Genomic DNA, 26,053 nt, shown 5'->3' with positions numbered 1-26,053 from the left:
ATTCTTGAAATATGATACTTCTTCTGTTAAGTTCTTATCTAAAAAACAAAAATAGTGAAACTGTTTTCATATTGGAAACCTTTGCAAGTTTTCACTGATTTTGTATTTCTTGTTTGTTTTTGACCCAGGCTTATAATTTGATATATATATATATTGCCCTCCCAACCGATTGGGTTCCTTACTGACCACTCAATTATTCCTATTTTTGATCTATCCATAAATATCTTGCTAACAATGTCCCGGATTCTGATGTCTGATCATACATTCTTCACTTTGTGCCTGGATATCTGCAAGAAAAGAAGTGTTAGCCAGTTGGCTTGAGTACCTATGCATGCAATACTTTGGCTTGTGTATCCATGCAATCGGCACACTCCATGGAAAACACACATGTGCTTGTTAGCCATACTGGCACTAAGGTTCAGGATCCCACTGCTTCTTGGTCTTCAGCTGTTCACTACCTGACCTGTAACTTTGAACACTTTGGGGTGTCATGGCTTATGTTACTGCACCAGTATTTCTCAGCCAGGCTTCCTCCAGAGGTTGCTGGGGGTTCCTTGAGCAACAAGCAGCTTGTGACTCTTGGGTCGAATATATTTTTGGCTATCTGTAAAGGTGACCTTCTTCCACTGGTTAGCAATGTAAGACGAATTCTTTCCATTGGCCACCACACAATTATACTGTTAGCTATGGATATACTATAGTAATTATAGAAGGGGTCTCGTGAAGATCTGAAATTCTCCCACGTTACAAAAAACACTGCTTTAGACTATCCCACTGAGTTTCTTTCACCCCAGATAGTCTACCCCCACCCGCTCATCTGACCAGCTTCTGATATCTCTTTTGTACTGCACTGATTCCAAGTTACTGACCTTGGCCCATCCACTTGTCTATGTTTTCTGCTGCCTGTTGGCCTTGGAAGGCTCCCTGGCTTGTTCCTGGAAGGAGTTGGCATCTGTGGTTACCCTTTCTGTTTATTTACCATTGGCCAACATCTAATATCTTCTTGCTCAGTGGAAGAATTCAAACCTGTATGAACCCTTCAGTTCAGACCACCCCTACAGTTCCTGGCATTTGTGTCCCCTCAGGCCCTCATTCTGCCTGTCCGCGTCATCAGTTTTACTTGTGTTGGAGGGGAAGAAGAGGATCCCATCCATCAGGGTTTTCATGAGAGTGTTCCATCTCCTGACCTTGCTTCCCTCAATCTTTGATATTACACTCTGGCATTCATTGCTCCTCTTGGCTTGCTCCATGACTCTTGCTGCTGACCTATAGTTTTGGTTCCCTACTGACTACTCAATTATTCCTAATATTGAGCTATCTGTTGTTATCTTGTCTGCTATTCTGGCACTGCATATATGACTATAGAAGGGACCTCGGATTGTGAGCTCTGAAGGACAGTGACATGAGTACGTATTCTGGGAAAAGCGATGTAAGATGTCTAAAACAATGAATATGTTTGTGTGCTTATCACTCGGCTCTTCCAGGTAGAGTTAGATACAACTTGGTAAGCTGAGCAGATGAGCAGATGCTATTTGGATCAAAAACTTTCTGTTGAAATTGAAAATAGAAATATTGAATTTATAACCTGGTATATAATCTATAATTTATAAATATATTGTATTCAAGAAAATAGCAGTTCTGGTCCTGTGAACAGTATGCCCCCCCCCATACTACATTGGCAACCAATCCCAGTGAATGCTTCTCATATACTATAGTTAGAGATTTTTCATGTAAAGTTATCTGCAACCAACCCATCACATATCCTGCAATACCAAACTGAAGATCATTACCTGGATTCCATGTACCCATGATAGGAATGGCAGATATAGACTGGAGAGTTAAGCTTTCAATTGATTTAGCTTAATTAATTCAAGCTCTCCAAGAATGGATGACCATATCATAGGAGAACCATGGACAATAATTCCTGGATCACCCAGGTTATTTCATGATAGTCTATCGTTTTCAGTCATAAAGAGCTTTAATAAATGAGGCTCATGGTCTCTCCAGATTGGTGAACAGGACCCAAGTGGGCTTTACGAAGCTTGGACCTTAATCATACTGAACACCTTCTGAATGAATTGAAATACAGATTGTGAGCCGGGTCTCACAAATGGTAAATTACACAATCTCATATAGGTGTGATGGTCAGGTGTCAATGACGTTCTGGCCACATGTGTGTGTTTTATGGATTCGATCACAGGTAATATGAAAAGGAGGAATTTGACCCAATTGTCCAGTTGACTTAAGAAGTTTGTTTTGAAAAAGCTTTAAAATTACACTCTTTCTTTTGCTACCCTCCTAGGGGGTCTGGATTAGGAATATGTGGCAATTTACCCTTTTGCCCTCCAATAAAGTATTTCTGTTACCAATGGGCACACTGATTTAATAAAGCTCTCCAAAGCTGGGTGGTCTAGCAAACCTGCAGAGGACACATAGGGCTATAAACCCCTTCTTACAATATAGGAAGGAAAGTCCCATGACAGCCATATTCAGGGGCTGGAAAGATGACCTTCATCGGGACTTAATCACAGCAAATTCTTGTACAGCAATAATGGTCCTGAAGAGGCTTGACTAGTGACTGGAGCCATTGCTTTCATTAATTTAAATCTTTAATATACTTCTGGCTTTATTTGTCCACAACACCTTGTCTTTATCTTTTTTCACGCCCCTATGAAGATTGACATTTAAACATTACATAGTTTCATAGTAGGTCAGGTTGAATAAAGATATAAATCCATCAAGTTTAACCTCTAAGGAAAGAAGCAAATACCAGATAAAACCCTACAAGGATAGCCGATCCAGAGGAAGGCAAAAAAAACATTATAAAGCACGGAACCTTGAAGACATTTTTTTACTAATTAATAGGATTTTATTAATCTTTTTTTTCTGCACTCTAAACTACAAGTTTGGCTTTTTCTTTCATTTAGGGAATATCTGTGATATGTGTTTAGCCCCTGCCACCAGAGGGATTAGTACCCAACAATGGACCCAACATAGAACCAGTACATATAGCTGAAATAAACATTCAAGGTCCCAACGCCTTCTCTTCTTCACCTTTTACCCTTTTCCGAGTCAAGAAGAAAAAATATTTTCTTAACCTTTACAACAACCACAACTGCTGATGGAACCAGAGACCGTGTCCACCACGCCTCCCTCTTCCTGCACCCCACAAACTTTCACAAGATTACTTTTCACTGAATCTACAACAGCTGTATAAAGAAGATGGAAATACCATTGTTCTTCAGACTGGACTGCTCCTCCATAATACTGTAATCTGGATGGGGGGACAGAAAACGATACAAGAGAATTATTTTTACTGAACACGATGATTGTAGAAATGATAAAATCTCATTCAGATGGGTAGCAGGTGACATTTAGATAAAATTATCACTTTACGAGCAGTTACATTTATATTTTATCAATCTATTTTATGAAGAAATATCCATGGATGGAATGTACTCTTTACAGAAAATCAAACATATAATAGGGGTAGGTTCAACCACCGACAGCATTGTATAGAACTCATGAAAACAGAACACGAAGCCATCAGTAACGCAAAATAATGGTTTCTTGCTTTTTTGTTGGGTTCCCTCCAACACAGCCCTGAAACGTTGGCTTTTCTTCAGCATTTTATGACTGTGCTTTTGTGATGAAGCAAGAATTGTTGTACAGTGTCATGGTAATCACAGGCGGGTGGTGGACCCTCCCTGTCAGCGATCCGCTTGGCAGGGACGTATATTGGGTGCAAGGCATTGGTTCCCGGCTTCACCAGTGCACCCTGTAAGGGGTGATGGACTTTAGGAGGTTGTTCCAGAGTTGTGACCTCCGTAACGCAGGGGCTGGTAAAAGTGTAGTACAAGTGTGGCAGAGGAGTAGTCAGACAAGTCAAGGTCAGGGCAGGCAGAAATCGAGAATAGTCAGGTCAGAGCTGGTAAACTAAAGTTTCAGGATTAGGAAATGCAAACTGGAACCTAGAAACAAAGCCTGACAAAACTCATTGTTCAGACAACATCTTATTGTCAGTCAGTTCCTTACATAGGAAAAGTCATGTGACAGGGCAAACCCATGTGACTACCAGGTGACATACCCAACCACCAGAGGGAGTGTTGCAGATCAGGGTGGCTTTCACCCTACTACCAGTAGATGGAGCATGTCTGCACAATATCCTGGAGCACTGGGGTAAAGGGGTAGCTCTCAGGGTGTCACATGGTTCAGACAAAGAAGCAAACAGTGAATAGGCAGTGTTGAAGCAGGAGGATAAGAAGTGACACAGAAGAGGGTACAGATCTCCTGGTCCTTGGGGATCTGTGACAGCATAACTGCAGCTATTCAGCATTGGGGCTATAGAACAGGAGTGCCCAGCACTTTGCATTTTAGGAGGAAATCAGAACAACGCACATGTTCAATGATTACGTGGTATATATCCTATAATATAAATGATGGGTGAAGGCCATCTGGACGAAGATAATATTTCATATTTACTCACATAAATGACAAAGAGAACAAATAATAATAATAATAATTCTAGCAGTCATACTTACAGAAAACAAACAGGAGACTTGTGGAGATGAGCACAATAACAAACATTAGGATTAGGAAAACCACCAGGGTGATCGTAACCCAACCTTGTGGATTCTGTTGAGGTTCTGAAATAATAATAGACAGAAAGTGTTGTGAATGATCCTGGGTGTATCAGATGGTGATGAATCTCTGTATTTCTCTGAATACTTATGATGGCTGGAGACTGAAGGACAGCAGACACAAAGGCGTCTCACCGGGCATTCCCACTAACCATCACCCAATAATGGGTTACACTGACCAGAACCAGTACAGGACTGTCTATAATCCATTCTGCAACACCTGTACACAGAAGGATTATATTTTTACCACTTTCCTGAGCTGCATCTTGGCCAGGAGGATACAACATAGCCCAGATATAAGTTGTTGGTTCCAACTGACCGAATGTAGGGAAGTCGTGGTGTCAGAGGCAGTCTAATGGTACAATATTACAGTTTTAGTACATCATCTCCCATCCTCCTTTCTCTCTGTCTCTTGGTTCCAGCAGTTAACATGGAGGATCAGACAGAAAAAAGACATTAAAGGAATAACCAAGTGTTTAGGTTGTACTCCTTACCCGAGGAACCCCCTGAGAGAGGATTTCATTTACAGGTTTTATATAGTCATTGGTCTAATAGGTGCTGAACCATGCGATGCAGAGAAGAGCTCCAGAAAGTGGATAGAAATGCAAAGATAAGAGGAAGTGAGGATAAAAGGAGATGAGAAGGGAGAGGCCCATCAGATTGGGAAAATGAGGGTGGAGGGGTAAAATCGGTGATCCGCGGATTACCTATTATTTGGTGCCATATTGATAGCTGACTGTGATTAAAGGAAGATGAAAGGAACTTATCCACCCATGGAGACCAGACTGCTGAATATATGGACATGGTATTATTGAACACTTCTCCATTGTCAGCACTTCTTTACCTCTAAATAATGCAGGGGAGAGCCAAGCGCTAGCTATAGTTTGTTTGGCTGTGGTCAATAGATGGGTGAGAAGTCTAAAAGATTGCTATGAAGTGACCCAGGTCTGAGTTTGAGCAGTGCCACCACTGAGCTTCTAGAAATAGGAAGAGGAATCGATGAAGTCTAAAAAAAATTGGACTAAAACTTCAACACTGTGAGGCACTCCTACCATATATGAATGTATCTTGGGTTCCTCAGGTAGTCTATTGTGAACTTTATTTACTACAAGTGGCTACTCGCTACATTGAATTTATTGTTCTATATGCTGTTACTAGTGTAGGTCGAATTTCTCACTATTCAATTCGACAGCTATTTGTCCCCCCTTGTTCTGGACAACAATGGTAGGTGGTCATTGAAAGTAGAACAATGCAAATATCATAAAACAAAAGCCATGCATCATTGAAGTAGACAATCATAATCCTTACCTTTGGTTTTTTGTCCATTGTCTGTCCTCTGTGTTCTGAAATCAGTGGAATTTGTATAAACATTTTCCTGAAATATCCCTACAGACAAACACAAAACCCAACATTAATAAATAATATTGGCAAACTGTAGAGGAAGACGCAATTCTAAAACTACCAACGATGCATCATGGCTGGCCATTGGTGTCATTTGTTTTCTCGTATTTTTATTTTTCCTTTTACAACAGCAAGTTCCAGCACGTAGCAATGGCTTCCTTAGCCCATATCTGAGGCCGTGTGGGGCCATTCAATACATTTCTATGATCTTTGCATTTCTGTTTTTGAATAAAATGGCAAATTTTCACCTCAATGTTACATAAAACTTAACACTGCAATGTTACTTCCTGACCAATCGCAAATTATTTTCTATATTTTTGCTTAGAAAATTCCCAGTTTTCTCATGTTTTGGCTGTTCTTTTGTCTTGTAAAATAACATCAATGGCTCGTTAGCCAATATTAGGATTGGTATGAATTCATTTTTATGAAAAGAATAAATCTAGGGGTAGGGTGTTTGGTGGGAGTGTTGTTACACTTGCTGCATGGCATCTGAAAAAGTTTACTGGTCCCACCATCAAATCCAGTGTGGCTTCTAACATGTAAATCAAGTATGAAGGACGTCACCGATATCCACGTTTTTCCAGCTGACATGTTTGCTTGTCTCCTCCTTTGGCTTCATCAAGAATACCTGGGGCAAAAAGTCCCAAGCTCCTTGACTTTGCACTGTGCTGAATCAGATAGTCAGGTACTTACTGACTATGAATGTTCCTCGTTCCGTACGGGATGTCATGCCTATGTAATGTTGAATTCCAGTGGATGGGCAGGATTATTTCATGGAATGGGAGGCCATTCTATCCCTGACAGGCCAGAAGGCCACCGGATTTTTTCATCTGTATCCTTCTGGCCAAGACCAAGGTATTGTGCCAGGGTGGGAAAAGGGAAAGCGACTTGCCTTCCCCCACCCAGACTGACTGCATAGAGGATTACATAGTAGCACCTGAACATACACACGCCATATTGAGAAGTGGAACAGCTTTGTCCTGTTGGTTTTGGTGGGAAAAAGGAAACGAAGAATCAGAACCAAACCTGGAGCTCATTCTTCATTTTACTGGGTGAGAGCTACGAATGTCTTAGTTGGTGCTTTTTGGAAAGTAGACTATTCATATATTTGGGTGAATTAAAGTGAATGAATCTGAAATTCTTCTGATTCCATTATAAATTTTCAAGATAGTGAATATTCAAGATGGTGAACAAATATAACATCTCACTGACAACATCCCATTACATTAATCAGTATTATTATTAATATTTACCAAATTTACACAATTAAGGACAAGTCACCATTGGCATCTTCCATATTTCTACAAGATGAGACTCCTAACTTATATGATGCAGGCGATCAATAACATTCACACAGAAGTGCTTGTACAGAACGTTTTCACCCAGGGTAATCTTCTATGGACATGTTGTTGAACTTCAAGTCAAAGACAAACCAATTTATCACTTCTCATGCTGTGACAGCAACAGTTGAACTAAAGTCTCACGACTATCTGTATTTTATTACAAGGTGAGCCCTTTTCCTTCTCTTCTCCTTGGAGATGTGTGGCGATGATGATATCTTGTGCAGGGGCGTGGGAATTCAGTAATCCCTGGAACATGCAAGGAAATCCGTGATTACCAGACACCGGGAGCGGTCAGGCAGGTAAGTCATCACCTGTCCCTTTCTACAATAATGACCTGGCTGATCAAGCATTTGTAAGTTTGTATAGGTGACCATTATAAGCAACCCCAGCTGAATTCTATGTTATATCCCCACCCCTATAATGTTTGCTTATGCAAAAGAGTTTTGCCTGTTACAGGAAGTTTGAAAATATACATACAAATTCTTCTTGTTTCTGGCTTTGCTAGTGATATTACACAACTAGTAAATGTGATCAAACATTCTCAGAGTCCACTCAATTCCCCACTGGAATAGAACCTTCATTAGGAATGTTAGGAATTACCACCATGAATGAGAAATGTCCAGCTGTTTATATATTGTGTGGGGCCCCCGTCCACCACCAGTGCCCACCAAATGCCAGTCATCCAATCCAAGTCCGCACTCTTCACCTATAGCAATCCTCAGCTCACCCGGTGGAGGCTAAATGCACCGTCCCAAAGTAATGATGTCCAGGGAAGGACTGACAGAGGACCAGCAGCCCACAGATGATTAAGTCCAGTAAAGTCCAGAATACAGAGCCAGAGGTCATACGCAGGTAATCCATCCAACAGATGAGGTATCCACGGGTAAGGACACGGCAGAGCCGAGGTCACAGGCAAAGGTCAGTCCAGGCAGCGTACAATCACATAAGTAAATCCAACAAATATCCGCATTAGCATATCCGCCCAGCTTAACTCTACAATAGACAACTGGCGACTGGAGAGAACAAGCAGGGCGTTATATTGCCTCCGAGAGATCGGACAGATATACGTCTCCTAACATCATGGACAACAAGAATGACAAATTCAATGAAAACCAAGCGATTTCGGCTAAAATGATTTTACCATCAGCTGAATATTTCCAAAACACAAACAATTATTTGTTCCTATCGGGATGTGTGGGTAGAAAGTTGTGTTTGGTTTCTGAAGAGCTTAGTTCAACCGGATGTTTTTGTCACCTTTCAAGTCTCTGGAAGATGAATCTTTCACTTGTGGGAGAGAATGACATTAAGGTGTTTTCTGTGAATGATTCTTTACAGACTTAATACTTGAAGTACATTCTATCCTAAGAGAAAATAACCTTGGAACATTTCCTGAAGAAAGAGAATCTTTGCAAATTTGTTCTCTAATCTCTGCATGAGCTTGTGGAAATAGCAAACATTAAACAATGGAGGTTGGAACCCACATGGGATAAAACCGCGTTCTTTACATCTATATTTGTGGCCAATTCTTTGTATTTAAATGAAAATGTGAAATTTCTATCCAGAAGCAACTTTATAGAGTAAATTGTTATTGGGAAGACATTTTAGGATAACCTTAGACTTGCTAGGTTGGGTCTTGTCAGGTTCCATAAAAATAAAAATTACATTGTGGTACAAGTGTGTTAAAAACACTATAGGATAAATAATACACTGACAGAATCCAAGACACTCCCAAAGTACAAAAGTAAAAGTGACAGACTAGGGGTCCTGTGTGATACAGCATTTTACCCCCCCCCCCCATTCAACGACCAGATACATCTATGTATTTTGCAGTTTTGTATTAGTAACAGCTAAAGAACTGAGATGCTTTCAAGTCTATGCAACAGTCTGGCCAGTCTCGACATACAAGTGACAAAAGGGGCCCCTAGGTCTTAGAGGGCCCCTGTGCAGCCATTGGTATGTCCACTGCTGGATCACATCTATGAATTACCTGAGTCCATTGCAATTTCTTCCGCTCTTCTCATGGCCCAGCAGACGGTGCCCCGTACAATCACCGCGTCCCAATCACAGATCTGTACAGAACGATAGGAAGTCACCCAACATCACAGCCAGCTTTCAGGAAATGAAAGTAAATACATTTTTGTAAGTGCCTATTATTAGCAGTAATTCAGTTTTATGATCTTTTGTTTCTACAACAAGCTGTGAATGTCAGAGGAGGTATTTTTGTACCAAAGCCGAACAGTAAAATAATAATATGAAAATTGTGAAGAAATTTAAGAAAATCTGTTGGTAAAAGCACAAAAAATCAACAATGTAAAATTCTTACTTGTAATGTGTTCTATTATAAATAATATTTTCTGAACCATTTCTGATGTTTCCTGGATGTGAAATGGAGCCATGATTGTGTGTGTGGCCCCTGCTATCCAACCTCTATCCCCTTCCAACATGTAGAAAGCTACACAAAATATTAGCAAATATTATTAAGCTATGAGCGGCATCTTATAAAATAATTGGCTTTTGATTGGGGACCAGAAAAGCAATATCTAAGCAGAATAAGCTCCAGCTTTAAAACACAGTAAAATAAAAAAATGTGGCCCTGAGAAATGTTCATTTCTGTGTTGGGTTCTCTCACTCCGTGTAGTTGGATTTCCCAACAGAGACAACAATCATTGGGATATATTGTGCATGGTAATGTTCTCCCTAACACTGAGGCTGGAAATGCTTCTTCTCTTTATCCAGAACCAGCATTTCATATAATCAGATCTCTGAATTACCTAACCCCATCTTTTCTCCTTTGCTCATTTTTAGGGCAATCTAAAGACATCTGAAACAAAATAAATAGATTTTGGATTGCTAAACCTTCAATGTTGGGATAATGTTCTCCCTCTATATTGAAAACAAACAATTTATTATCTACTAATTAGTATGTATAGTAATTATTATAAGTATAATATAAAGTTATTATAGGTTTTATAGTTATGTTGTTCTCTACTAGTCTTTATATATGTCTAATAGATGTCTCATATTCCCCTGAAGAAGCCCAAACAGTCGAAACGCGTCTGGATTGTTTTGAGACCCATTTACCTTTGGATAATAATGCTCTATGGACTTTACAACCAAAGATTATCCATCAGATAATTTGTATGTTTAGATATTCCAAAAAACTCTACTTTTTTGGTGGTCTTGGGATAATTGTTTTTGTTAACATGTTATTTGTATGTGATATAAATGTGATATAAATATAGACATCCAGGTTTCTTACCACCAAAACCCCTACTGTCTTCCTCTTTAAATGACTTTATATTGAAAAGGTAGAAAACAGTTCAACTTAAATAGATACACAAATTCCAACTGACAGTAACATTGAAAAAGAAACCATCGGTATGGTAGTAACAATGTGTCTCACGCTGCAAACAGACTTAATTTACAATCCAATACTACGTCTTATGTTTTCTATAACAATAAGGAAAAACAAAACTCCTAAATGTGGGAGTAAATATGCCAAACGATCCGCCAATATTTTGGAGAGGATTTTATTATCCTGATTAGTGTTGGTGTTCGAATTCGGGTTGTCCTTTTATTCGACCCAAATACGGCTGTTCCAATTCGGGTAGACCTAACCCAAAAAAGCAAGATTCAATGGCAAAAAATCCGGATAAAAAAAGTGTTAAAAAATTTATGTTAAATTAATTTATTGAGTGTTTTTTGTTTCCCCTTTTTTTTTCTTTTTTACAGGTTATCCTACAATGAATGATATCCTTACTCTGTAACACACTTACCAGCACAGAAATATTATGATATATTTGTTACATTGTTCTTTTATCTACTGGGAGAAAAATGTAACAAATGTATCAAATTACTGTTCTGGAAAGTGTGTTACAGAGTAAAGCTACGTACACACTTCCAATAATTATCGCTGGTAAACGAACGACGAACGATCCTGCAAAGTGTGTACGCAGCTTTAGAGATACTTGCGGGGCATCTTCTCAATGATTGCAGCTGTGTCTGCAATCATTGAGAAGAGTAAGGGATCCCCGGGGTAAATTAACCTGTAGTGCCCGGGGGATTGTAGTAGAACTGCAGAGTATATCTGCAGTTCTGTTCCGAGGGTCACATGACCGTGGGAACTTTGCGGTAACAGCTGTGACTGCAGGCGATCCCCGGGCACTAGACGTTGAATGAGGACAAGTTTCCCCATTCATCACATCTAGTTCCCTGTGTTCTTGGATAGAAAAACTCTAACACATACAACTAGTAAAGGGCTAAAAGAGCAATCTGATTGGCCTTGCAGCCCTTAATAGTCCATAAAAATAATCCAAACTCCCCCACCACTGATTTCAATGGTGTTCAAATTCGGCATTTGATCACCCGAACAATATATCACTATTCGATTAAAGAGCTCTCTAATCGAATAGTTAGATATTCGACCAACATTAATCCTGAATAAGGAGGGAAATAGGATCCTGGAACAGGGGAGGCTTTTTTCTCTTTGGGTAATACTTTAATAGTGGTTTGAAGATAGGAATTAGAAGTAAACATATCATTATATATTATAATTAGGAGGGTAGATATGTCATCTATAGAATTTTATAACCCATCTGGTCCCAGTGCCTTTATATTGGCGGATCATTTAAGTGCTAATATCACCTCTAGTTAAGGAAGGACCTGTTGATCCAACAAGGACTGTCCCTAAGATAAATCACTTCCTTGTGAAGTATATAAAGGCTCATAATAGGACGCAAAAAATGTTGCTATGTCTCTAAGAACGTGATGTATTGACCGGTTGGAGTCCTTGATAGCCGTAATAAGTGGTGGAGCATGATAGCCCATGTAGAAATTGGCCAACAGTTTCCCTGACTTGTTGCCAAAGTGTAAGAACTCAGGAATAACAGTAAGATCTGACTGATTGTGTAATTCACATTTTGCAAGTGTTTTTGGCTTGTAGTTAAGTTTCTAGACTTTGAGGAGATAAAGAGGATTTATAGACATCCAACGCCAGTTGTACTGTTTTACGGGCTTCCATATAGTTATGCAGGGATGCTTTTTTTTTAATAGGTAACTTGGGCTAATATTCTTCCTCTGATAACTGCTTTTATAAGGATTTGACTTATGTTCAGCATTGTGGTACTCATAGCCCATCCTTCAGTATTTCAAGTATTTTTGGAAAAATTCATCTTTGGCTTAAAAAGTTGGAAAATGCCATACAAAGTCCAACTTATAAAAATTACCATCAGATAGGGTGATTGAGACTGGTGCATGGTCGGATATCACCAAAGGGTGAATGTCAGAAGTATTGATTTTCAACAAAAGATTAGGAGACACTAGAATGCAATCGACGATTTTGAATGTACTGCTCAAACATGCGTATATTCCCTTTCCAGGCTAAGTGTAAGTGTCTCCATGAATCTGTAAGGTTGGTAAAAAAGATTAAAGTACAGAAAATGTATCATTTGAACTTGCTATACCATGATTTTTAGGTGCTGGGCGTCTGCCTTTCAGAGTGCTGGATGTCGTGTTGAAGTTGCCTGCGACTATTGTTGGGTTAAATGCTTGGTGACGATGTTGTGTCACTACACGTGCCAGTTTCTTGTAATCCATAGGCATATAATCAGATGGATGATGGCTTGCCTTGTCTGGACTTGCTCTGTTGCCATCTGACTCGGAAGGCTAGTTCACCATCTTGGATGTCGGGGCCTTCCATGCTGTATTTTTCTGTTGGTTGCACTGCAGTGCCGGTGGAGCAAATACAAAGCAATCCGTGTCTCGTGGATTCCACTCTGCCGATACAGCAAGGTAAGGGAGCCGTAGAATAAAGTTGGGAGGACACTGAGGCTCAAGGATGCTGCTCTCTGCTGCTACCTACGCCGGAACCGGAAGTCCCTTTTCCTCTTTATTCATCAACAACAAACCATAATCAAGAAACAACAAAAAATAAAATGATAACCATCACACTACAACAACCATTACATTAAATGAAATTCAATGCTCTGCAATATGTGGCTTCTACAAACGTGAACAAAGAGGAATTTATCTGCTACTACAATATATTTCCAGGAAGGTCAATGATGTCAGTTGTTGGATTTGGTTGGTGTTAGATGACGATGTTGTTTGTTGGATATTATTTGTTGGTTGCTGTTTGGTTAATGATGTTGATTGTTGGACTTTACTGGTTGGTGTTAGATGACGATGTCAATTGTTGAATATTGTTTGCTGATTGTTCCTTGATGAAGTCAGTTGTTGGTTGGTTGTTATCATTAAAAAAGTGGAGAAAGAGGTGTAGGGGGTGTTTGGACACAAAACAATTCTATATTAGTAAACAATTCAACAGAAAAAAACATGTTTTAGTAGTCCTAGACCATCATTCCTGGATGGGGTGCAAAGATCTCTGTGCTAAGTAGAGAATTCCAAATACCAGTGGTTGTAATTGTGCGGAATACCCCTGAAGAAGCCTGAGAGCGAAACACGCTAGGACCTTTGAACACCATGCATAAAATGGGAGTTCTACTTTAATATGTTTCATTTCCCTATTATTGTGACTGTTTTTTTACCACTAGGTGACTTTGTACAATAAATTATATAAAATGCCAGCAAACTTTATTAACCTCTCTGGAGGTAACCCTGAGTGAGACTTGGGGTAGAAAAAAGTTGCTAAAAGTGGTAACCCCGAATCACACTCGGGGTATGTAAACCTATGGGAAGGTTAGTAAACAGAGCGCTTACCTAATCCGCCAGCATCCCGCGCCGTCCGGCACCGTGATCTCCGTCTTCGTCTTTCTTCCTTCTTCCTGCTTCAACACCCAATAAATTATCGGTGACGTCGATGCTTGTGTGCATTGCCGGCGGGGCGGGGCATTCAATACGAAATAACTGTATTGAATGCAATACATTGGATGTTTATATGGAAAAGCAGTACAATTTTAAAACCATCATTACCAGTAAAACAACATCCATCTATAATACTATGGACAAATTTGTTGGGAGACATCTTTCTTCCATACATAAGCATACCATTAAACATAAACCTAACCCTGCACCAAAAGCTGACTCCCCCAACTTACCAAGTTACGTTTTATTGGCATACCAGAAACCCACAAAGGCCATAATTTAGTTCATATTGTTTTGTATTGTCCTCCTGATGAAAGCAGTAAACCTCCCATCTGCTACAACCCGAAGCATTGAAAGGGCTCATAGGATTGGCCCTGAGCGTCACAATGTGAATCAGCGTCCACGTCCTGTCAAAGCTAAGTACTTTCATTATACTGACAAGGAATCTGTGTTGGGAGCCTACGGGAAAGCTTGTGATTTCCATGTGGAGGGCAACAAGGTTTGACTGTTTCAGGACCACTCCCCAGCGGTTACACCAAAGAGGAAAAGTTTTTCTCCATCTGTAAACGCCTGATAGATATAGAAGTTTGTGTTTCCTTTTACTGTACCCAGCGAAGCTGAAAGTCCTTTGGCAAGGAAAAACAAAATAGTTTGAGGATCCCACTGATGCCATTGAAACTCTTCGAATAAAAAGTTCATCTTCAGAGGGACAATAATTAAAACTTCATGATGCATATTCTTTCACATATGTGTATGCTAACTTTTATGATGCATTTTTTTCACATGTTTCTATATGTTTTACAATTTCTACAAGCATTGTGTCCCTCTGTCAGCGCACCCCAACCCCAGGTGTTTGTTATTTATTACAAAAAATGGATGTATACTGTCTTAGCCAGGGATTTTTCTTTTAATTCTGTCATTTATGGTTTACAGGCAATGTGTTTTTTATTGGAAGATGGGTGATTCCTATTCCTATACTTTATCTGGGAACTGGTTTCCCAGGGTTTTTTCACCGCGATTTTGGCACACTTCTGGCAGACCTGTGGCCACTGGCTGGGATGGCTGCAGTCTTAATTCTGGTAATATATTGAGTCTGAACCCTCATGGCAACCCCTATGCATTGTATTTCCTCATTACTTCAGAAAGATCAATCTTCCTTAAAACTAATTTCATGGAATGTGGCTGGTTTGAACAGTCCCCAAAAGCCTAAAAGGGTGTTAGTGCATCTTAAAAATCCGTCTCCAGATGTCGTGTTTCTGCAAGAAACGCATTGGAAGGAGGACCGGGCCCCATAACTCTGAGCCTCGTGGATTGGTGAAGTGATTCACACTGTTTATAAAACCAAAATGAGAGGAGTGGCGCTTTTGTTCTACCATACAAATTGTTTCCATGAATTAGATCCTGCCAGTAGATATCTTTTTGTAATAGTGGAGATTGCGGGCACCACCATTTTGTTCCATATATGCTCCCAATAACAACTCTTTGATCTTTTTCACTGACGCAAAAAGATTTTAACAAATTCTTATCTTAATCTTATTTAGCGAGAGATTTGAATATGGACATTGATCCTTTAACCTACCTCTTGGTAACCCAATGAGAAAAGTAAATACACCTGATCCGCCGGAGTCCCGCGTCCTCCATCACCGCAATCTCTGTCTTCCTCCGGCATCTTCTGCACACGATGAGTCACCGGTGGAGATCCCGGTGATGTCGGTGCGTGTGTACGTTGCAGGCCGGGCGAGCCGGGAAATTTAAAATCCATTTGTATTGCATTCAATACAAAATAACTGTATTGAATGCAATACATTGGATTTTTATGTGTAAAAGCAGTAGAATGATTTCATGAACATTTATTTTACAGTATATATAATAGTATGAGTATAATATATATATATATATATTTAATTTATTTATTATTATTATTTTGACATGATTGTGTGTATCAAACTTTATTATACCCATGCTATTATAATAAACTGTAAAATACATTTTAATGAAAAACAACGTACCCTTTTAGATACAAAAAACAGACAGAAATGAACCGCTAGGAAGGTTATTAGATCGATTGAAGCAAATCAATATTAGACCTGACCCTTCCACTTCTGAACTAAAACATGTGTATAGATGTATGGCGTCTCTCCCACCCAACTGAGACGGATTACACCTGTTATTGGAAAGCCCACTCCATATTTTCCAGAATTTATTTTTTTTTTAGCAATAGAATGCTTACTCCCAAGGAATCAGGATATATCTTTTGGCAATTTTACACTTTCTGATCATGCCCCCCCAACCCACCAAATGCAACAGCCTTTTAGAAAAACAATCCTGTGGTGATTCCCAGCTTATCTCACTAACTGTTCCTCCTTTCTGGCCTATATTCAGTCCTATTGGGCGGATGGACTGGATGATGACCAACATTGGGATACCCCAGTTTTGTTGTCGTGTACTATGAAAGCCGTATGAGAGGTTATATCATGTCTTTTGTGGCAAGACGCAACCGAGACTACTATCATCAGTATAATGCTCTTCATGAACAGGTTATATATATAAAAACTATTTCTTCGGTGTAATGATAGGGAGGTTAAGAAGTCCTGGCAACAGGAGGTTTTCAATGAAATATGCATGTAGCTACCCGAGTGGGAACACAAGCTCTTTATACTAAGCCCAAATTCTATAAATGGGGAAATAGGTATACTGTTGCCCAGATTAGCTAATCCGTTAGGCTGGAAGCGGCATATACTGAGAGCAAAAGATTTGTTTTCTGAGTTTTTATACATCTCATAGTGATATCTTACAGACCTTTGAAAGATATTATCGAAGGCTTTATACTGCTCAGGAAGCCCAACCCCATTTGATGCAACGTTTACTAGAAAAAGCTAACTTATCGAAACTATCCACAACTTGTAGGGAGCAGCCTAATGCCCCAGTTACTGAATCAGAAATTCTCCGCACAACTGGTACCTTGGCCTCCAATAAAACGTTGGGCCCAGACAGGTATTCGGCAGAATACTATAAAATTTTAGCACCTGATGTAAGTCCTTTGCTCACAGAAGTTTACAACGAAATATCTCATCAAACTCCTTTCCCGGGTTTTAATGGAACCTACACAACATTAATTCCCAAAACCGGGTAAAGATCCTGACTCCCTTCCTTCATATAGACCAATTGCATTTCATTGAATTTCATTCATCAGATTCTGGCTAAATTGATGGCAAACAGTCTGCAGATGTTTTTACCCACTATATTACCTAAAGATCAGCTGGGTTTTGTACGTAATAGGCATTCAACAATTAGGATTTGGGCGGCTATTGCAGCTACTGTACAGCTCACCAACTCCAAATCCATCCTGATAAGTTTGGATGCAGAAAAAGCATTCGATAGAACAGATTGGCCTTCGCTCAACGCAATATTATCTCACAGAGCTTTTGGACATGTGTTTTCCTCCTATATCCAATATATATATCACAATCCATCCTCCAAATGATATATTAATGAGGACTTATAGAGACCCATAAAACTATCCAGAGAAACTAGACAAGGCTGCCCCCTCACCCCAATTCTATTTCATTTGGCCTTGGACCCTCTTCTTAGACTTTTGGAAGATTTGCCTGAAGATTTGATCACTGCTATTGGAGAAGATTTGCTGTTACATATCTAACCCGAGACACTGACGCCTATCTTGAATTTAATTGCTCAATATGGCTCTGTATCTGGCTATAAGATTAATCCTGATATATCCAAAGCTTTATATGTGACTAAATTTGTGAGACCTGTATGGGTAGAGATTACCCATTTATATGGTGCAGAGAGAAAATACAGGACCCAGGAGTACAAATGACTAAAAATTCTCACAAATTATACTCGTAGGATATTGGACCAATTCTTAGAGCTCTTAGTGAACTGGTCACACCTGATGCTCTCCGATCTAGGGAGGATTAGTTTGATAAAAATAAATATTTTGCCAAACTTCTATATATCCTTCAATCATTACCTTTAGTAATTAAAAAGACTGACCTCAAAACATTTTATAAATATTCTCAGAGTCTCTGTGTGTTGCAACAACCGACCAGAAATGGAGCAGTAAATTAGGGGAAAACATCTTCTGAACAGTCACTCCTCTCTTTTTTTACCATTTTGATACCCTATTGGGGCAGTTAGGATCTCCCACAGTTATCCCATGTTTCCTTGCAGAAATGGCCTACTTTTCATACTCTAAAGGTCAACTCATTGGTCGATGTGCGTGCAAAACAACCCGATTTGAGGTTTTTGAGGTCAGCAGTCTATGTTTCCATGCAATTCCAGTCATACACTTGGAAGGTATTGAAGTCCCTATCTGTTGGGGCTTGGAAGAAACCTCTGGATAGTTTGCTGTTAAGAGGTAATCCCTCCAGAAAGGCAATTACAGAAAATTTTAGGAGAAATAAATTAGTTTTAGATTGCTCCATCAGAAAAGCGGGTCTGGTTAATGGTCTGATCATTTCCCAAGTAAATCAGCTGATGATATCCTTGTTGCATTCTCTAGCACGTGGTCAGTCCTTCCTTCGGTGATGTACAGGGCAATGACTCTCAGAATCTACCATGGGGTGAATATCTCCCCGTAGCGTGCTTATTTGATGGGCTATGTCTCTACCGCTAACTGTCTTAACTGTGCACAGGATCGGGCGGACTTATACCATGCTTTTTAGGACTGCCGTGAGATAAAACATTTCTGGCAAGAGGCGGCTCATTACATTACTAGATATTTGATGCACTATGTTCCACTGACCCTGAAATGGGCGATTTTAGGTACCTACCATTTACAAGGTGCAAAGATTACTATGGGCAGTCGCAGTTTATTGGCTATCCTTTCCTTAGTGACCAAATGCTACACAAATGGCTGGACCCAAATCCACCGACAATTGGGCTTTTTCAGGAAAAATTGGGATATGTTCTCAGAATGGCCTGGATTGAGGCATCTCTGGATAAGGAAACTAAGGTGGGGAAATTGTTTGAAATATGGGAATCCTATATAGAGACCCAGTCTCCTTCAATAAAACGTCAGATTATGTCTACCTTCGGATAAACCTCCGGCTATGCTTTGCACATGTTAGAAAATAACTCCCCTGTGGTCATAGATGTTATGTGAATGGAAACTTTCTGATATTGCCAATGTGGTGGTGGAACCATTTTTTTCTCCTTCCATATTATATAAATATTTTTTCATATGCCTGTTCAGTTTTCCTTGTTTTTCTTTTTTTATTTATTTAATGTAAATTTTTCTACACATTTGTATATTTTATGTCAATTTATTTGTTATTAGCCTGATTGTTGTTTTGTTTCTATTTTATTTATTGAAACATCCTTCAATAAAACTTAAGAAAAAAAAAACAGCATCCATGAGTGGGATGAAATAATTAACAATATGGTCTCCAACTTAACAACAAAGTTTGCTTCTTTGGGAGTTACTATGCAACCTAAAAATTAAATAGTCAACAACAAAAGAAACAATAAACTATCATACAAACAGTACAAAATCTAATAATAATACATTAACTTTTATCCAATTGGAATTTACTTCTCACATTACCCATCCGGGAGACCAGAATTACATCCAATGCACTTCCTTCACCTATGGCCACATGAGAGATTTTCGGGGTGATGGCAGGAAAGGCAAACAACACAAAGCAGGGGAACGGTAATATTATTAACTCATAACCCAGCCTGCATATTGTATCAAAATACTAAAAGTGTTAACATTTACCTTCCTTCTACAAGTATTATTAGGATAAATAAAAGGCAAAAAGGTGAACTGTCCCTCCACCAGTCCCCATAGATATTTATTAGCATGCATCTATAATGGCGGCCATACACACACTCAACAGTTTCTGGTTTTCTGCAGTCTGTCTGCGGCTTGTTACTCCCCACTCTCCTGTGTCTCTGTGGTTTGTTACTCCCCACTCTCCTGTGTCTCTGTGGTTTGTTACCCCTTACTCTCCTGTGTCCCTGCGGCTTGTTACCTCTTACTCTCCTGTGTCCCTGCGGCTTGTTACCCCCCACTCTCCTGTGTCTCTGAGGCTTATTACCCCCACTCTGCTGTGTCTCTGTGGCTTGTTACCCCCACTCTCCTGTGTTTCTGTGGCTTGTTACCCCCCAGCCTCCTGTGTCTCTGTAGCTTGTTACCCCCCACTCTCCTGTGTCTCTGCGGCTTGTTACCCCTTACTTTCCTGTGTCTCTGCGGCTTGTTACCTCCCCACTCTCCTGTGTCTCTGTGGCTTTTTACCCCCCACTCTGCTGTGTCTCTGGCTTTTTACCCCCCACTCTCCTATGTCTCTTTGGCTTGTTACCCCCCACTCTCCTGTGTCTCTGTGGCTTGTTACCCCCCACTCTCCTGTGTCTCTGCCAGGAATCTTTGATGGAGCCCAGAAACTGATAAATGATGGAAATGTCACAAGTTACATGACTGATACTGAAGCTTCTGCCTGGCACAGCTATGGCATGGTTGGCAGGAACTTCTTGGGGAACCATAAAGCACAAAATTAGGAAGAGCTGCTACAAAACTTCCTCCTAAACTTTATAAACGTGTGTGCTACTATGAGTATAAAGGTACACTATCTCCATAGCCATTTGCAAACATTTTTGTCTCTGCCAATATGCAGGTTTGGCACCCATTCGGGAGAGTTTTAAAATAGATCAATACTCAAAGAATTGGGGGTTCAGGGTGCCGGGAAATATGGATTATATAGTCACTCAGGTGAGTGGGGTCGGCTGGCCCTGGTGTCCCTATGACCCCCCTATCATGAGGTTGGACTAAGTCATCACCTTTCAAGTCCAAGTCGAGTTCAAAGTCATTAACACCAAGTCCCAAGTCAACAAGAATTCTTCCAATTTGAGTTACAAGTCAAGTCACTTCCTTTATCCCTATTTGTCCCCATATAGAAGCAAAGCTCTAATCCTGTTCGTGAGCACAAGATCGCATTCTAAGGCCACTCTCCTCCTACACTTGAGGGGGGAGGGGAGGAAGGCAGTAAGGCTTCTGTAACACGGCCTATCATCCCTACCCCTTCAGCTGTCAGAGGAGAAAGCCAGAAGTCAAGTTGCAAGTCGAGAGGCAAGTCACTTGGCAAAACCTCTAAGTTGAGTCACAAGTTGTTTATTAGGCGACTTAAGTCGGATTTGAGTCCAAGTCATGCGACTCGAGTTACAACCTTTGCCCATGTCTCAGCTTGGCCTGGGGGCCCTGTTAAAAGGACTGTGGGAAGGATGAGAAGGCTCTTACCCGTTGGAAGCCAGTTGGACTTCGGAAAGAAGCTTCTGAAGAGGAGACCATTGATAGGAGTCCATTCCTAGATTCGGGACTGAACTGGATAGCCAACTTCAGAGATGTGAGTGACCCAGCCTGCCTAAAGTGACCTGACTACTGCAGATCAGTAACAGTCCAGATGGACCCAGGCTGCCTACAGCAATTTCAAATCTCAAAATTCCACACATTCCTTCTCTTACCCACCCAATCCCAACACAACTTTCAGTCCCAGATGCAGTGAATAATGCAGCCCCAACACCCAGTATCCACGGTGTAATATCAGTAAAACCCTTCCCAACAAACCAGTACATATGAATACATTGAAATGGTGGCTGGAGCTTCCTTTTACAGGGTCTGGATGGGAAATTCACCAATAAACACCTGCCAGGCCCAGGCACCAAACACGATTGGAGAATTCTCTGTTACCTGTTTTGACTCTTCCTCCATAGCTATACACAATGAGCCTGGGTACATTGGTCACAGGTAAGAGTCCCATTCGTACTGTGGGGTGATATCCTCCATTGGTATATATAATGTTCCTGGGCATGTTGCCCTGTATCAGACTGGTCCCAGTCGGGGATGTGGTACAGAGAGGGGGGCAGCCACTGGCTTTGATTTATTCCCAGTAATGAAGTAGTTTCACTGAGTATTAACCTAAATCACATAAACCCAACATTCCAGGATAAGCCATTCAATACATTTCAGAAACATAAATGGACAGACAATGCTGCTCCAAATTACACAAGCTGAGTAATACCCCTCACATTTGTCTCTTTCCTCCTCTGTTCTATCCTCTCTTTTCTGATTTCTTTATTTCCTTTTTTCTTTTACTTGTCTCCCCTTTTTCTTTTTAGATATCACCATACAGCTTCAGATTCGGGGAGGTCAGTGCTGGTCACCCCATAATTCCCCAGAACCTCCTAGTACCGCCATGGCAGGACGGTGGCAGGCAATGAAGAGAAGTCCTTTGCCCTGACAATCATGGCTTGTATCACTCAGCACATCCAGATACTTTCACATATATAGCCGATAGTGCTATCACAATCCCGGTCATTCATTGATCGCTGTCCTCCCAGAATCTCGGCACAGTGCTCGTTGTTGTTCTGGTTATTGGGTTCAAACTCATTCCAGGCACTGGAAAATAAAAACAATATCCTATGAGAATATAGAATTCCATTTCTGCTGATAGTAACAATTCTCAATTTCATTTAAAAAAAACATTAATAACTCCAGACTATGGAGAACGCAGAGCCCAATCCCTCCAATCACAGAGTAATGAACTCCGTGGGGTGAATGTTTTGCAGCAAAAATTTTCCCTGACTGCTAGTCATTAATCATGTGATCAACATTATTACCACATTGTTGTGATCAAAGAAAAGTCTATGCCTATGAAAAAATATCAAAAGTAGCAATATATTTAAAAATCTGTAAATTACAGCAACTGAACTCAAAAGTGGTGGTAGTAGGGGAGGGAGTTCAGGGGGAGTCGTGGGACTGTGACACAAGTGAAAAAATCCATGTAGTTTTTCTGTAAACATTGGCCAAGAAAACAGCAAAGACAATTTCTGTGACATTTCTTACTTTTACCATTCATACTAGGACTAGTTCTGCTCGAATAAGACTCTGTTCTGGGAAATGTTCATGTGAATAGAACTTCAGCGGATTTTTTAGTTTGCAGTTTAACATGTGGGCGTTGATGCCTGCTGTGTGTATTCACTCACCTCTGATACTACTGTAGTCATCATTCATTCATTTTAGTATGAGCATTTTCATTTGGTGGTGGTCATCAAGGAAAAAGACCAGCCATGACACCACCAGCATTCATAGATTGGTGAGAGTTTTGTTGGTTGGTGGTGCCATAGACCATCCCACCCCCTGATGGCCAACAGCCAATGGCAATTCTAATCATTTTCCAGCTTATGTTTATTCCTTTCAGAACAGAACTAGATCCCAACAGCCAAACCAGTGGGGATTGTGGCATGTAGGGCCTTCTAAATACTATCACTGGTGCCTCTAACCCCAAGCCTCACGTAGTGGGTGTTGGGGGATTCACTGACGATTTCTACGGAACTTTGTGGCTCTACCAGGTCATTCTCATTTCTTTCTAAGGATTTCTGGCATCAGATACTCCCGGTGATTGGTTCTATCAGAGTTACCATCGTGAACCATCAGGAACCATCCATCTCACCTGAATGTTAGAATGCTCCCATCTGCCCACAGCCATTCTTCAATATTTGAACTGTTCCTTCTCAGCCCCAACCAGAATCTTCGTTGTCCTAAAGCCGGCCCAAGAGAATCCTGCCCAAACAAATGAGCAAATCACAATTAAGCAAATAAGGAGATGACGAAGGATAATCGATATAATTACTCTTTGTTCGTATCGTAATCCTGGCCAAATACATAGATATAGTTATAAATGTAAATGTTACTTCTCGTCTAATTTCATTTAGACAGAAGGTGGGCAGGAATCTCCGTTCCTGTCCAGCAATGAATTTCTTGGAGCGGGTATATTATCAAGAACATTTAGTAACGCCTTTGTTATCAATGAAGTGAATGGGAAGGTTCATATGTTGGCATTAACAAGCTTTTTTATTGGGCTGATGAGGCTGCCCCACATCACAGCCAAATTAGTGAACTTTTTTCTACTGCACCTAGTTACCACAGCTCCGTCCCCGGCCCTGACTCCAACCAATATTGGGACAATTTAACGAGTAGCCTCAGAGTAATAAAGTCTAGCTGCTCTTCTCCTGTTCACGCAAGAGCATTGAAGTACCCTTGTTTGCCCCAAATCATTCCTCCCCCTCATTCTATGCGAGCTCCGGTGTACAGGGGCAGGTTCTCCCACCAAATGATTTATCAACACAGAATTGGGGACATTGTATGATCTGATATTGATTATTGCTCTCCTTCAGGTCCTAAAATCAGAAGTGAGACAATTACCAATTCAGCGTTGTCCTTCAGAACCAGAAGGATGCCATTGCGCTACGCACAATCTTGGCGACTCTTCTCCCACGTTTCCTAATTTTCCTGGAAATAGTAGCATTTGGATCTAATAAGTAGCCATCCACTGGGGCAGTTAGTGCAGGAGGCCTCCTGAATGTTCACTGAGGGAGGAGAGGAAAAACACAATATGGAAATGAATGAGATTTCAAAGCTTAACCTGCAATCTTTGTGTTCATCGCACGGAATTAAAGCTGAAAGTCTGCAGGTCAATCTGAGTTGTTTCATTTATAATAATTGTGGTAATGTACAGAACCAAGATTAGAAAAAAAGTTGTCTGTATGTAAAAATATTTCTGGATGACACTGTATAAAGCTAACAGTTTCAGGAAAATTATAATCCTGTCACTTCCTGTTTAGGACACAACAAATCATCTTTTAGACCGTGGTCACCAGACTTGGGGTCCCCATTGGTGGAATTTTGTTCTTATTTTGGTAATACATGTAAAATTTCCCATTCCCATCAGTCACTGTGACATCATGAGAAACAGAAGTTCTGCTCTTTCCACTTTACACACCATAATTACCTGAATCCTGCACATCAGACACATTGTTTTTTAAAGCAAAATCTAAAAACCAAGAAATAAAACAAACAAACAATTATGAAATATAAGACAACAAGATACATTATAGACAGGAATGATGGAGAAAAATATTTGACTGCTCGGAGTAAAAAAAGTTCCCAACATGACCCACTAAAAACATGAAAAGTACAATCAGTGGGGTCTGCAGAATGGTGAAGAAAGAAGGAAGAGGTCACTTGTATTATATTATTATATTATTATATTATTATATATTATATATTATTATATTATATATATTATTATATTATTATATATATTATTATATTATCCCTGCACACTGCAGATTACATTTCACTAATTCTACAACAGCTGCACATAGAAAAGGGAAATACCACTGTTCTTCAGATGGGACAGCTCCTCTGTGATAATGTAATCTATGGAAGAAAAAGATTATTATATTCACTGTAAGCATTATCATTGTAGAAATCTCATTCAGATGGTGAATATTGGAAAAATGAACCTTTTACATGCTGTTATATTTTTCATCAAGGCAGCAGTGCCTGAGATGATCTTACACTGCAGATATATAGCAATGGAGACATTAGTGCCTAGCTATGGTATATGTTGGAGGAATTTGCTAGGAAGATAAATGATTTAGTTGTTGGCTCCAAGCTGAAAGGATGCCGGCAGTTAGTGGAGACTCTTGGTCTCTTCCATGGAGTTCTTTCAATTTGCTGAAGTTGTGTTTCATTTGGTCAAAGTTGATGACAAAAGTGCTTGGAATCCCAAGGAGAGACCCCCATTACAGGTCTAGTGCACCGTTTTAGAGAGATAGGCAAACAAACGAAGAGTTACGTCCTCACCCTTCCTTTTCTCTATCACTCTTGGTGCACAGAGAGGACCAGACATGGATGAAAACCATAAAAAGAGGAATAGACCTTCACAATGCACCTTACCTTTGGTCTCTGCCATATTCCCTATCCTCTGTGTTCTGAATCCAAAAGAATTGGTATAAACATGTTCCTGAGTTCTCCCTAAAGACAAA

The 26,053-nt window shown here is 40.2% G+C and overlaps 1 protein-coding gene across 1 annotated transcript in view; it reads right to left on the bottom strand.

Annotated features, from left to right (window-relative positions):
- Nucleotides 1–9,483, bottom strand: part of LOC140322654 (C-type lectin domain family 4 member G-like) — a 16,528-nt gene extending 7,045 nt beyond the window's left edge. The window contains exons 1-4 of the mRNA XM_072399206.1: nucleotides 9,372–9,483; nucleotides 5,949–6,026; nucleotides 4,542–4,646; nucleotides 3,233–3,274 (exon numbers count right to left, since the gene is read on the bottom strand). Coding sequence (XP_072255307.1) covers nucleotides 3,233–3,274; nucleotides 4,542–4,646; nucleotides 5,949–6,026; nucleotides 9,372–9,405 — 259 coding nt within the window. The 5' untranslated portion in view covers nucleotides 9,406–9,483. The remainder of the gene's footprint in view (nucleotides 1–3,232; nucleotides 3,275–4,541; nucleotides 4,647–5,948; nucleotides 6,027–9,371) is intronic.
- Nucleotides 9,484–26,053: the final 16,570 nt, after the last annotated feature.

Source organism: Pyxicephalus adspersus, chromosome 2, assembly GCF_032062135.1.
Source record: "Pyxicephalus adspersus chromosome 2, UCB_Pads_2.0, whole genome shotgun sequence".
Classification (NCBI taxonomy): domain Eukaryota; kingdom Metazoa; phylum Chordata; class Amphibia; order Anura; family Pyxicephalidae; genus Pyxicephalus; species Pyxicephalus adspersus.
Note: the sequence above shows the minus strand (reverse complement) of the source record. Positions and strands in the feature narration are given on the sequence as shown.